This window comes from Falco biarmicus, chromosome 13 (assembly GCF_023638135.1).
Source record: "Falco biarmicus isolate bFalBia1 chromosome 13, bFalBia1.pri, whole genome shotgun sequence".
Lineage (NCBI taxonomy): Eukaryota > Metazoa > Chordata > Aves > Falconiformes > Falconidae > Falco > Falco biarmicus.
The window spans coordinates 11802871-11817234 of record NC_079300.1 but is presented as its reverse complement, the minus strand read 5'-3'; the positions used below and the strand labels follow the sequence as shown (position 1 = coordinate 11817234).

The following is a 14364-nucleotide window of genomic DNA, read 5'->3' as shown; positions in this document are numbered from 1 at the left end:
GATGAAGGAGGGCAGTGCTGCTGAGCTTCTTGATGAGCCTGCACAGGCAAGTGTCAGGCAGCAAAGGGTTTTTATCAGCTGTCCCTGCAGAGGTCAGGCACAGGAGCTGAGGAAATCCAGATCTATTTATTTATGTGTCTTTATTTTCTGCTGCCTGTTGGCAGCTCCTGTGCCTGCAGGTGCCTGCTGGCCGAGGCATGGAGAGGGGCTTGCGTGGGGAAGCCGCTCTGTCCTGTCCCTGCCAAATACCCACTGGGGACCTGTGTCCTCCCCTCCTGGCAGCCCCAGGCTGATTCCTGTGTGAAATACAGCTTTTGGTCAGATGCAAACTCTGGGTGTGGGAAGGGATGTCTCACACTTGGTCTCAGCATCATTAATGTGAGATGGTCGTTAATGTGAGACAGTCACTCTACCTGCTGAGGAAAGATAACAAGAAAGATGTGTTTGTCTTCCAGATGCCTCTCAGACAGTTTTCTCCAATGTGCCACATTAAATAGTCCCAAACCAAGAAGACAAACTCACCCTGGCTGCTGTGATAAGCACAAAGAATGATAAAACCCTGTAATTAAAGTCTGCTGCTATAGTAATGTGGCAGCTGGGGTCTAGCCCTGAGTACGGGTCTGCATCGGGTTTTTACTTGTTTTCATTGCAAACTCATTTCGGAGTGGGTCAGCCCGGGTACTGCCAGGTGCTCTGCGTGCCAGGAGGGAGGGGAGGTGTCTGGGCATGGTGGGGGAGCAAGGGCTGTTGTTCCTTTCCTGACTTTGTAATGCAGACCACATCCTTAGCAAAAGCAAATACCTTCAAAACCACATTTGAAGAAGAGCTGACCTTATAGAAAAAGCACTGACCTGTGAGGAGGCATTTCCCCTCAAGGGATTCCACCACTGCCCCTGGGAACTTGTGCTCATATTTCACTGGTCCTAAATATATAAAAGCCAGATAAGTTAGGTTTTCCCAGCCTGAGCATCCCAGCCTTCCTCTTCATGCTGGAATTTGTTCCACCCCAATGAGGACCGGAGAGGTGGTGCCCCCTCATCCTCCACATCCCACACAGGGGACCAGGGCAGATCCCTGGGATGTGTGCGCTGAGGACCTGAAACACAGCTTGTGTGGGCTGTGGGGAAGCCCTTTGCAGACTGTTGTCCTCCAGCTCAGTCTCCAAGTCCTGCACTGGCTCTCCCCAAGCCCTGGGGACCTGCTCAGGGTCAGTGGGTGGGCCTTGGGCTGCCTGATACCCCCATCCCCAACCAGTTGTTAGCAATCCCTCCTTGCCCCAGAGGTCTGCCATCCAGCCAGCTTTAATCCACTTACTGCCACGCTAATTACGCATCACTTTCATTTCTTAACCAAAGTGTCCCCATGAGCCAGTTTAAGCATCACACAGGCTCTGCTGACAACAATTCTGTCATCTTTAGCAACAACACATCGTGATGGGAGAAGGTGGGAGACAGACTGTCTCTTCTAACCTGTTGCGGTGTGGTTTGGATCCTGCCCCAGGTGAAGCTTGTGAAGGTGTCCAGTGGCTTCAACGGGCCGCTTTGCCCCTGAAAATGTCCCTGCACATTGCTGCTAGGCTGTGGGCAAGGGCACCGTGTGTTGCACCTCTGTCCTTCCCATCACCCTGCTGTGAGAACATGAGGACGGTGGTATTTCAGGCAGGGAGGTCCTTAGATAACACACAGACCTTCACTTCTTGGAGATGCCCTTTGCCCTTCTAGCCCCAGTGTGTCCAGTCCCTGCATGCCCTAAGGCAGGCAGAGGTGGGATGCGGGGAGCCCATCCCTTCCCTGCATCTGGCCCAGCCCCTCCAGGGCTGTTGGGCTGCTGTGACATGGAGAAGAAGGTCCCCAGTGCAGGTGACAGTCACATTGCACCTTGGCTGAGTCAGCCTGAGCATCCAGAGCCGTGGCTGCGCTCCTCCACCCAGGCCCTTGCGGTGGGCTCTGCTCCCCCCCGCCACCTCTTCCCAGCCTCCCTGCAATGCGCAGCTCCTGGGAAGCTGGTTCCTGGGTGGGTCCTGGCTCTTTGGGAAGCCACCAAGGAGCTGGGGAGGAAGGTGGGCTGCCTTCGGTGTGGGGCTAATAGCTGTGCCTACAGGTGTCCCCAAGGAGCAGAATCAAATCCTACATATATTTCTCTCACCCTATTTGTCCTCCCGCCTACCTCTATGCTGCCCATCACCAGCCTGTAGACACTAGGTGTTAGCTTTCCACTGCCACCACTGGCCTGGAGTAAGAGGGATAATTGAAATATTGTTCAAAAAAAATATTTTTTTTTAACACCTAAATCTGTACCACGCTCAAACCCAGCACATACAGTGGTTTCCTGACATTTACGTTTTTCTGCTTTCCCGCTCTCTTTACAAAGTCTGGATTCTTGGTGGGAAAGGCTGCCGTGCCACATCCATGGCCAGGCAGCCTGAATCTGCCCCACCGCCTGACCCCAGCCAGGGACTGCTCGCCCCCAGGCACGCAATGGCTTTGCCAAATTCATGCTGTATGAGTTTTCCCCATACCACTGCTGTGCAAAGGAAGAAAAACCCAACTCTTCCCTTGCTTACTGAAGAGGGGCGGCAAGAAATCCACTGGTGCTCGCCGGAGCCATCCATCAGGCCTCCAAATATATGAGGCAATTGCTGTAAAACTTGAATTTGGCTCTGTAAAACAAAAACAAAAACAAAAAAAACAAAAACCCAACCAAACCAAAACACCCCATGCCTGCTGCAAACAACCACAGTACAAAAAAAAAAGCCTTACAAGGCTGGGGCAGCCTCATAGATAGATTGCTTTTTAATCCTCAAAGCTACGGTGATAAATCTTTTTATTGGAAGCTCCGGAGATACTGTGTCACTCAGGGCATGCAGCAGTGCGGGGGAGGGGGAAAGAGCTCCACAAGCTGCTGGGAGAGAGGGAGTCTCTTGGGAGCAGGGCCAGACGTGATGGAGGGATGGGTGCTTGCTGTAGGGGTGCTGAGTGGGCACAGGTTGGGGGGGACAGGAGGGTTCCCTCGGGGCTGGGAGTGGGTGGTTAAGCAGGAACCGGCTGTTGGACAGACATGCTGTAAATCTGGGAGGACAGATGGACAACTTTTGGGGAACAGCCCAAACAACAAAGGAAACAAAGTGTCTGGAGAGGAGATGGTGGCATGGAGCCCGACCTGGCCACGTGCTCCGTGTTGCAGGGACAGAGTTGCTTCCCCCAGCTCTGAGAGATGACCCGGAGCAACAGCTTCCACACGCTCCCCCCAGCTCCCGGCCCCCCAACACCACTCTGCTCCGTGCCCTCTGGGCTCCCTTGGGTTCTGGAAGGATCATTTAGCTGCTGAGAACTCCCGGGCAGCGTTTTGGGACCCCCCTTCCCCTACACCCATCCTGTGGCGGTTGATCCCCCCCGGCCAGTTACACATGTATGAGGAGTGGGAGCAATTCGCCCCATCCCTGGCTTCTGCTGCCCCTCAACCCCCACCCCCACCCCCCCCCCCCGGCAAGGCTCTGGCTTCTGTACCACCTCCCCAGCAGAAATAATCCCTCCAATTTATACCGGGAAGGTGGCAGGGAACCAGGCTGACCCCAAGGGCGCAGGTGAGCAGGGAGCATCCTCCTTGGAGCAAACAGGCACCGTAATTCCCTTCCTGGGGGCTGCAACAAGGCCAAGCCAGGCAGGAGCCAGCAGCCGCTGCCCTCCTGCTGATGGAGATGTGTAAAACCCTCCCTGTGAAACCACTCTCAGAGACGCGTTCCTTTTCTATTAGGTTTCAGGCCCTGACTGCAGCTTTTACTAAAATTAATTATGGGATTAAAGGACTAGCCTGGGAGCCTTCAGTTGCAACATCTCTCATGAGCCCAGCTGGCACACGGTACCTGGGGACTTGGGGTTTTCTCCACACGCTGTCACAAAACCGTGGTCAGGGGAGCAAAGTTTGCCCATGCATCTCCACCCAGGAGGTGCCACCAGCCACACTGCAGCTGCAGCTTTGGCAAGCCTTTGGGATGCTTTCCAGGGCGATCCCTGGCCGAGCTGGGGGGGTCAGGGGGCAGGCAGTGGGGCAGCCCGCAGCATGGCCACCTGACACACCAGGGCCTCAGCAGCACATTCCCCTCCTGCATCTCAGAGAGGGGAATTTGGAGTAGCCAAGGGGGACAGGCAGTCCCAGATGAGGAGACAGCAGGGCAGCTGGGGACACAAGGCTGGATGAAGGCAAAGCCAGTGCCTCACCTTTCCGGCTGCTCTGAACTCCACTCCAGCTGTGCTGAGTCCCAGGACACCCCCAAAAAACCCCGGGGGGAGACACACTGTCCTCTGGCACTGACCAAGCAGCTTGAGCTGCAGTGGCCACAGCCGTATCCTTGAGCTGCCTGGTTGCTCACAAGCACGGGGATGCGCCCTCCCAGCTCACAGCAGAGGGACCCTGAATCTCCACACGGGCAGCTGTTGCTGCATGATTAAACGCTGTTGACCACCCACTGAAAAGCCATTCCCTGGAGATCTGTGGCTGGGTGAAGTGACATGGGGCAATAACTGCCATCAAGGAGACAACAGTCATGTCCACCTGCACAGCAGTTACGAGGGGCCCTGCATGGCTACCAGGGTGCTGTCCCCTGCCAGGACCATCAGTGATGAGAGCCGGAAAGGGAAGGAAATAGATGGATCTTGATGCTCTTGGCCATGCTGACATCATCTGGAGAGAGGCTGTGAGCAGCCAGCAGGACCCTGAAGCTCAAAGTTACCACAGCCCCATGCCCACCCTCACCCCGCAGCACACAGCAGGACCCCACAAACACTTTGCCCATGGCAGATCCTGCTGTGGGTATGGGGAGCTGGCCCCACTGCCCCTGAACCAGAGACCAGGTCAATGGGGGCAGGAGGGAGTTTGCAAGCCCCAAATCCCACCCATTCTTTGTTACTGGCCTGGCTGTGGCTCCATATGATGTGCTTAGGAGGGGCTGGAAGGAGAGCAGCAGCTGCCAGCTCTCTGTCTGGAGCTCAATCCTCTGGTATTTGCGCTCAGGTCCCCAGGTGAGCCCCACAGGTACATCCATGCTGCCCAGAGGCACAGCCATGGGATGCCAAGCCAGGGGAGCAACCAGGGCTGGGGAAGATGTGTAAGCCAAGAGCTCAAGCTGCTTGGCCAGCCCCTCAGGTGGCATTCTGGACCCTCAATATTTCATCCTGTGGGAAGACCTGGCATACACCAGGAAGTCAGCAGCATTGATCACAGACAGTAAATCGATGGGTCCTTCCAGCCCGTGGGAGCGTGACCAGCCAGCCCGCATCCCGTGGCATTTTCATGACATTTTGCGAGCTGCATGTCTGGGGACAAATTGATCGCCACCGCTCTGGAGGCAGCTTCCCCTCTGCAATGGCCCCAACCTCAGCTCAACCCGAGCATCCCTGACACCAAGAAGGGTGCTGCTCATGCCTTCCCTGCCGTGCTGTTCCCTGAGCCTGGCCAGGCCCACAGGCAGCAGAGCTCACAGGCAGAGCTGGTGGGACACCCCTGGTGCCCATCACCCTGGCACATGGCCTGCCTGTCACTGCCCAGGAGGATGGCCCAGGTTCAGTCCTGTGCTGGGAGCAGAGCTGGGTCCAGGGGGATGCAACCAGGGCACAAAGCAGGTCAACGGCATTTTTAATTCTCAATGAGGATTAGCCCATGCAGGGCGGGGAGGGAGGGCTCCACACACTCCCCAGGGTTGCAGGGGCCCATGGTGAGCTGAGGAAGAGGAGGGTGGCACCCACCAGATGTGAGTCAGAGAGGGGAGAGCAGGGCATATTCATGGGGTACATGGACAGGTACAGCGCTGTGCCTTGGTGCTGCAGGCAGCCTGGGACTCCCATTGTCCCATATTTTCCCCCACAGACTCCAGCTCTTGAGGGAGCAGCTGTACTTCTTCCCTTGCCCTCATGGGCTCGGGATGCAGGGCAGGCGGAAGGCTGGGAGCAGAGAGCCACACCAGCACCCTGCAGCCAGACACTGGCTGGCACCACTGAAGAGATGTGCAAGAAAATAAGGGGCACGTCGATGCCAGAGGGCCCTGGGGAGGTCTCCAGAGATAAGGCACCCACAAACTTTTTCATCCAGGGCACAACAGCATCGCCACTGCCACCATGTCCCTGGAGCAGCACTGTCAAAAGAACCAGTCTTTGCATCCCAGTGGGATGGCACAGAGAGGCAGGGATGCCTCCATCTCTCCTGCCCCGATCCCCACCATGGGATGGGTGCCATAGTCAGGGGGATGCTGGTGGTGGGGAAAGCTGACCCCAGTCCCCCTGTGTCCTCCCACTCTTCAGCAGAGGGATGTTGCATGGGTGGTGGCCTGGCCACCCTCCACCTCCTCGAGCTCGAACTCGTCAGCATCAGAGAGGGGCAGCCCGTTGGTGCCGGGCATGGGCTCGCACTCAGTGCTGCGGGTGGTGGTGCGGGTGACACTGGGTGAGTATTTCCGTGACCGCAGTGGACCGTGGCCAACATGGCACATCACCTCCTTGAACATCTCCCGGAAGCGGGTGGACATCAGGTTGTAGAGGATGGGGTTGGCGGCTGAGCTCAGGTAGAAGAAGACGCCCGAGATGATGTGGACATACTGGAACATGTGGAGCATGTGGCTGGTCCAGGTGGAGACGAAGCTCCAGACAAGGCGGTCTGTGTGGAAGGGGGCCCAGCAGATCCCGAACACCACCACCAGCACAACTGTGGGAGCCGAGGAGCTGCTGTTACTGAGGGGATGGGACTCACCCCCCCAAGGGTCCTCCAGTCCCTGGCCAAGCGCTGCCCAGTTTTGGCTTTGGCCATAGCAAAGAACACCCAAAAAAGCACGGGAGAGGGAAAGGATGAGGGGAAGGGGGAGAGGGGAAGGACCCCCCCAGTGCCTTTTTGACTTGCTGTGGAGAGGCTGGAGGTCTGGACAGGATCTCCTCCCTCCAACTCCTGCCAGGCTGCTCCAGGCACTGCTGCACCATGTGTCTCTGCTCCCCATCAGCAGGCAGCTGGCCCTGCCACAGCCCCAGGGCCATGCAGCATGGCTGGGGGATGCCCCTGTGGGCATCCAGCCTCCGGGAACCCTGCCACCCTCACCAGCAAAGTCCAAGGAGCAAGAGCTATTTGTGCCCTTTCCTTCTGCTCTGGTTTTGGAGGGTTTTTTATAACCCCGCTCTGCTGATGGAAAGGAAAGGGGGTGATGTATAGGTGGTCCTGGGGTCCCCTGCCCTGCCCATGCCACGCTGCATCTGCATTGCACGCAAGGGACAGGTCCCCCTTTGTCCCCGTCCCAGCCCTGGTGCTGGGGGAAGCGGGGTTACCACTTGTCTGGGACATGGCGGAGAAGCAGCCCTGGCCCTGCGGATGGACTGTGCTGGGCAACCTGCCATCACTGTACCATCACGGGGCTGGGAGCACGCGGAGGTCAGCGTGCCGGGGAGAGAAAGCTAGCCAAGGGCAGCCGGCTGCCACTGCCAAGAAGGGGGCCAGGGGCTGCAGGGACAGAACTGGGGAGGGAAGCAGGAACACAGAGCGGTGGGATGGAGGGATGCTCCAGTCCGGCCTTGGGTCAGTGCATCATTGCCCCAGGACAGTTGCAGAGGCTGTGGGACTGGGTAGGAATGATCCCCCTCTGGGAAATACCACCACCACCACCACCAGACCAGCATGCGAGGTCTGGCTGGGGGACAGGGAGCAGGTTCCCCCATCCCAACCCACCTCCTTTCCCTTTCTCACCCAGCACTTTCATTGAGGAGGAGAGGTCTCATGGCTAGGAAGGAGCTGGCATAAGCAACCCTCGCTGGTGGACTGGAGCCACCAGATCTGTCTTTGCCCTGATATCCCACAAGCAAGCCCCGCAGCCTTCCTCTGGGACAGCCCTGCTTCAGTGCTCTGGACCACCTGTGCCTCAGTTTCCCCCACAGCACCCTTCCAACAGAGCCTTGGGAGATACTCCCTGGCTCTGCCCATCCCCAGCATCACACTCCCCAGCATCAGACTCACACAGCATCTTTGTGACCTGCCTCCTCTTGACTTTCTTCTGCCCCCGGGTGTTGTGGCACTTGCCGCTGCCGCTGGACTTCGCTCCCAAGGTCTCCAACATCTTTTCCTTCTTGAGCTGCAGGCCAATGAGCAGGTAGAGGACACTGATGGTTCCCATGGGCAGGAAGAAGAAGACGATGGTGGTAATCTGGATGATGAGGTTGTAGGTCAAGCGTGGCTTCACCAGGGTGCAGATCTCCGAATCAGGCACCCGCCCGCGGCCAGGCACGTAGAGAGGCTGCAGCCCATGGAGGCTGGTGTTGGGGATGGAGCAGATGACCGACAAGACCCAAATAGTGATGATGACCCTCTTGGCGTGGTTCCTGGTCACCACATACTTGGCCTTGAGTGGGTGCACCACAGCGATGTAGCGCTCCACGCTCAGGGCTGTGACATTGAGGATGGAAGCGAAGCAGACGGCCTCGAAGAGCAACGTCTTGAAATAGCAGCCGCTGGCGCCCAGCAGGAAGGGGTAGTTGCTCCACATGTCATACAGCTCCAGCGGCATCCCCAGCAGCAGCACCAGCAGGTCGGACACGGCCAGGCTGAACAGGTAGTAGTTGGTGGGGGTCCTCATGAACCGGTGCCGGAGGATGACAATGCAGGTGAGTGTGTTGCCCACAGCCCCCACCACAAAGATCATCAGGTAGATGACACAGACTGGGACAAAGAAGCTAGACCGTCGGGGTCCCAGGTACTTATCCCGCAGCTGTTCCTCTGTCAGGTTGGCATCCTTGGGGTCGAACAAGGTCGCTCGGTGAGTCCTGTTGCAGAGATCAGGGCTGATGGGCTCCACAGGAAAGTCTTGCTGAGGCAGGGGGAACTCAGGGCTGGAGCAGCTGACGTACGGATTCATGGCTGCGGAGAGACGGGGAGGTTTGTGGCATGCTTTCCCAACCCCTCTGCTGCCCCTGCTCCCTCTGCCCCTCTCCCCACTGGTGTTAGGTTCCCAGTATGACGCTGATCGCCACAGCTCTGCACCCTTGCAGCCATCCTACCCCAGCCACAGCCTTTCTTGGGAAACCATCCAAAATCTACCCCCCACCCTCCCTCCAGGGTTCCCAAGCACTCCTTGTCCTATTTCCCACTCACAAACAACTCCTCAGCCCTTTGCCCCCTTGACGGGGGATGTTAGCAAAGCTCTCCCTTTTCCCTGCTCCCCAAAGCAGAGCAGGGTACAGCCCCAAAGCCAACCCCAAAAATCGATCCCAGCTCCAACTCTACCGGCTGTGCAGAGGAGCTGACAGGGTGACCGTAAAACAGCCAGAAGGAAAATTGATTTTCCAGCCCAAGAAGGACGTATGGCTTGCTGAGAAGCTCCAGATGAAGGCTGAGGTCCCACCACTCCTGCGCCACACAGGGTCGGGCTGGGGAGGGAGCATGGGAGGGGATGGATACTCACTGCCTTAAGAGGCAGGCTAATGAAATCCTGCCGCCGCTCTCTCCCCCGAGCTCAGCTCCGAGAAGCTGCCTGTCCTTACCCACCTTCTCCCTCTCGTCCTCCATCAGAGAGAGGCTGGCGAGTGAGCCGGGGGCTTCCTCTCCCACCGCTGGGGCAGCAAAACCCGGCACCGAGACCCTACCCCTGCTGGGGGCTGGCTCCTGGTTCACAAAGCAGCGCTGCTGAAAAGATGCTCTTCAGAGAGAGGAAATAACGTTAAAGTAATAAACTCCACTGACTCTAAGACAGTCCCGGGGGAGGGAGGTGCAGCCGCCTCCAGCCCCACCAGCAGCCTTCGCAACGCAGGGATTTGCCATTTGCGTGGCCTGCGTGGTGCGGCATCCATCAGCCCCGCTGCCATCCTGACACTGCCAGGCATGGGGGCCTGCACAGCACCCACCGCTCGTCCGGGCTCGTCTGGGGAGATGCAGAGGGCCCCAGCCGCTTCCTGGGGTCTCCCCGCTTCCAGATGTCCAACCCCTGGGTTACCCGAGTCACTCCCCCTTGGACCAGCTGGCTCCAGCTGGCTCCCCTCACACTTCAGAGGGAGGAAGTTGCTGCACTCGCAGTGTCACCCCTTGCTCCTCACCGGGGTCTGCTCCCTCCCTGTACCCAGTGTCTGTCTGTCTGTGCTCCCACCTGCCCTCTGTGCTGGCACCCAGTCCTGGGGACACCCCCAGCCGCAGGGCAGCGTTCCTGCTCGGCAGCTGTGTAGCTGCATGCAGACCCATTGCACACACACACTTGTACATAAACGTGTGCAGACATGCAAACAAATACATACATACACACACAAACATACCTACACACACGTATACATGCACACACATACATGCCTACACACATACATGCCCATGCACGTGTGTGCACACATACATGTGTGCATACATACATGCCTGCACACACAGATGCATGCACACACCCAGATGCATGCACACACATACATGCCTACACACACACTACACACGTTTGCACACACATACATGCCTGCACACACACTACACACATAAATGCTTGCACACACACATGCACACACAGTACACACGTATGTTTGCGCACACATACATGCCTGCACACACACTACACACATAAATGCTTGCACACACACATGCACACACAGTACACACGTATGTTTGCGCACACATACATGCCTGCACACACACTACACACATAAATGCTTGCACACACGCATGCACACACAGTACACACGTATGTTTGCGCACACATACATGCCTGCACACACACTACACACATAAATGCTTGCACACACGCATGCACACACAGTACACACGTATGTTTGCGCACACATACATGCCTGCACACACACTACACACATAAATGCTTGCACACACACATGCACACACGTATGTTTGCACACACATACATGCCTGCACACACACTACACACATAAATGCTTGCACACACACATGCACACACAGTACACACGTATGTTTGCACACATACATGCCCACACACACAAGCATGCAGACGCGCACACCCCGACACTGACTCACGCGTTCCCGTGCCCCCGGCCGTGCGGCAGGGCTGCGGGTCCCCACTCCTCTCTTCCCCCACCACGTCCCTCCCCGGGCGGCAGCCCACCGGAGCCCCCCGCCCCTCCTCACCGCCCCGGCCCCGCTCCGCCCGCGGAGAAGCGCTGACGGCTGCGGAGCGGGGCGGGGGCTTTCCAGCCCGCCCCGGCCCCCCGGAGGTGGGGAAGGGGCGGTGGATGGGAGGTCGGGGCAAGGGGGTGACACCGGGGAGGCTGTGCCTGGTGGGGAAGGGGTCCGAGCGAGGGGGGAAGCTGCTGCGCATCGCTCCGCCGCCCCGTGCGACGGCAGAGGGCACTGCCAGCCCGCGGGACGGGCGGGCACCCTGGGCACAGGTGCGCGCACCGGTCCCTGCGGCCCCTCCGAGGGTGGCAGAGCCCAGGGGGACCCGGCCCCCCGACCCCGGGATGACACCTTGAAGGGCTCGGGCACCCCGGGGACCCTCCTCCATCCAGCCCGTCCCAGCGCCATCTGCGCGCGGAGTGCCTGGCTGAGCGGGCAGGATGGAGCTGGAAGAGGCTTTGGCGGGGCTGGATTCGAGCAGGCAGGACGGGGATCTTGGAGAAGGAGCCGGGAGAGACCTGCCGCCTCCTCCCCAGCTCCCACCCGAGCTGAGCCCCAGCACAGCTCGCTGTGCCACTGAGCCCCGTGCCTGCTGCCAGGATCCAGCAGCCTCCAGCATCGGGACAGTGCTCCTGGAGTCCTGCACCCCCAAAATCACCCTCCTGATGCCAGAGCACACAGCAGCAGCACCGCTCACCCCCTTCCCTCCCATGGCCCAAGGGGAAACTGAGGCACCAAGCTCCCACTGGTGCCCTTCTTCCCAGGAGGCTCGGTGCCCACAGGAGTGCTCCAGCTTGCTGCTGTTGCACAGGGAAGCAAATAGAGCCTGGGTGCAACCAGAGATGGTTGGCAGGACACGACTGGGCACAAATGTCCCCAGGGCCACCAGGCACAGCCTGGCACTGGAGCAGAGCACTCGGCACCACCCCTGCTCAGGAGCCACCCACATGGACCACACACCTTGGCACACTACTCCAGAGCACCCTGGGGGTACAGGGTGCCAGCTGAGGGGGGGGACACAGCACCCCATTTCCCTGCTGGCTGGTGAAATAAAGCCAAAGGAGAGCAGCAGAGTGCAGCACCCAGGGGGAAGGATGTGGCAGGTGGGGACAGTGTGCTTGGACCAACCCAAGGGAGTGATGTACACGGTGGGAACTGATCCCACAAAACCCTGGAGACATTTTTCCTCCCAGTTTTAATAAGGCACAAAGATCCTTGAGAAAGCCTTGAGAGTGCCCAGCCCGGCCTCTGCCCAGGCTGGCAGCAGAGGGAAAATCAGCCTATCACCTCCCTGTCCTGCAGGCCACTGTGCTGGTGTGAGTGATCTCTGCCAGCTCTGTCCCCAAAAAGTGATAATAATGGGCAGGAGGAACGCCACAGGGGTCCAAGGCTACCCTGAGACATGACTTTCCTCGGGAAATCATCTCACAGCAGAGGAGAGGAACTACTGAAGCCAAAGGGCTGGAGGGTAAAGGAGCGTAAACAAGACATTACGCAAGGGAAGATCGCAACAAGCTGGAAATAGCGCCTGGAACTAGGAGGGAGAAGAGGTGCTGCCCCTCTATGGGAGAGATTAAGGCAACGAAACCTTGTCCCCTCTGGGCTTGGAAACACACTAAAACACTGGGGTTTATGGCACAGTGCTGGTGACAGCAGGAACAGGACTCAGGAACAGCAGCTGGGCAATGCTGGCAGGGGTTCAGCAGGGCTGGCTACGCAGATGCCAGGGTGGGCGACAATGTTAGGGAGCTGGCACGCTGCAGACCACAGCCCCTGGGTGGCAGAGCCAGAAACAGTAGCTGATGGGCACAGATTTCTCTCCCTGCCTCCAGACTATGCACAGGCTGCCTTTTTCCCTGGGGGATGTCCAAGGCAGGGGACGGATCCATGCTGGTGCTGAGGCAGGTTGTGCTGTACCACTGAGGCACCAGAAACCTAGGCAAAAGCCCACTTGAGGGAATGCATCAGGGAACGAAGCATTGCTGAAAATCTATCTCATTTTCCATCCTTTCTCTCTCCCTTCCATCCTCATCTGCCTCCCCCTGTTTCCTGGCCACCCTGCTGAGCACGCACACAGGCGGCCGGCTCCCAGCACAATCCCAGCTGCTCCCTGGGCTCTGTGCACTGTGGCACAGCCATCTCTCCCATCCCTGGGGCAAAGGCTCCTCCCTGCATGCAGCCATGATGTCTCCCACCGCTGTCCTGTTCATCACCCCTGCCCAGCCCCCTGAGCTCTGCACCTGTGTCCTTGTCCCTGCAGGGACTCCCACAGCTCATCTGTCCTCCACCCCTATGGGGATGAGGGGATGTCTGCTGGGACTGGGGGGCTCAGAGGTTGCTTGGGTTGGAGCAAAGCAATGGAGATGCTGCTGAGCTCTTACCAAACTTCAGCATCTGTTTCTCTGCAGTCTTCATTCCTAGCTGAAGGCAATGGGCACATGGTAAGGATGGTTTGGATGGTTTGCAACAAGCAAGGACCAGACAGAGCTTAGTTCACTCAGAGCTGAACCATGGGTCCATCTGTCCCCCTCTAAGTTGCCAGATCCTGGCTTCCAGGTAGCAACAGACCTCCCTGTCCTACTCACTTATGGTCCAGCTCTCCTAGACCTGGCTTTGCTGGGACACCAGAACCACTGTACTGAGGATCCTTCTTCCTCTGCCTCCCCTTTTCCGCCACCATTCATATCAGCCTGCTGGAGCTTTCCCCATAACTGGGGCCTCAACAGCTGCTCCCACCCTACCTGCTGTTTTATCTCTTTGAGAAGAGTTGGTAGCTCTCTGGGACTGCACATCACTTCTTCCCCTTGGCATCTGTTTCTTGCTACCCCTCCCCACCAAGTCAAGCCTGACAGTACTTCAGTGATCCTTTCTGTTTTTCGATTTTCTGATAAACCAAATAACCAGGAGGTGGTAACCCCTCTTCCATCAGTGCGCCCCTGCTGCTTAAAAGAGGGCGACCTGTACATGGGAGCATGGCCCTTAAGCCTATTCCCCTTATCACATATTTTATAGTAACCCTGCCCAGGGAGGCAGCAGTGGGCATAGCCAGAAGCACATCAAACCCACTCCTTGCCATGATTTGTTGGCCACAGTCCAGCCATCTCTGTGGCCAGAGCATCTCTGAGCTGGACTGGAAATTTCAGCAGCAAGTAAGCAAGCTAGGAGCACCCACAAGGCTCCCTACATAACCCCAGCTCAAAGGATCTCTCCAGTCTTCCTCCCCTCAGCCTTTCTCCCGCTCCGTGCATGCACCCATCCCTCCCAGCAAGCCAGCCAGTACGGAGGCTG

At 58.0% G+C, this 14364-nt stretch overlaps 1 protein-coding gene across 2 annotated transcripts; it reads right to left on the bottom strand.

Moving 5' to 3' along the window:
* Positions 1-5614: 5614 nt before the first annotated feature.
* NMUR1 (neuromedin U receptor 1) lies at positions 5615-9810 on the bottom strand. Of its 2 annotated transcripts, none has more exons than XM_056358723.1 (3): positions 9508-9810; positions 7984-8880; positions 5615-6693 (listed from the first exon to the last, which is right to left on the bottom strand). In XM_056358723.1, exons 2-3 carry the CDS (start codon positions 8876-8878, stop codon positions 6290-6292), a joined length of 1299 nt encoding a protein of 432 aa, XP_056214698.1. In that variant the 5' UTR covers positions 8879-8880; positions 9508-9810; the 3' UTR covers positions 5615-6289. The 2 variants fall into 2 exon arrangements, with proteins under 2 accessions (XP_056214698.1, XP_056214699.1); XM_056358724.1 differs by lacking the exon at positions 9508-9810 and adding an exon at positions 9247-9358.
* Between the last annotated feature and the right edge of the window lie 4554 nt (positions 9811-14364).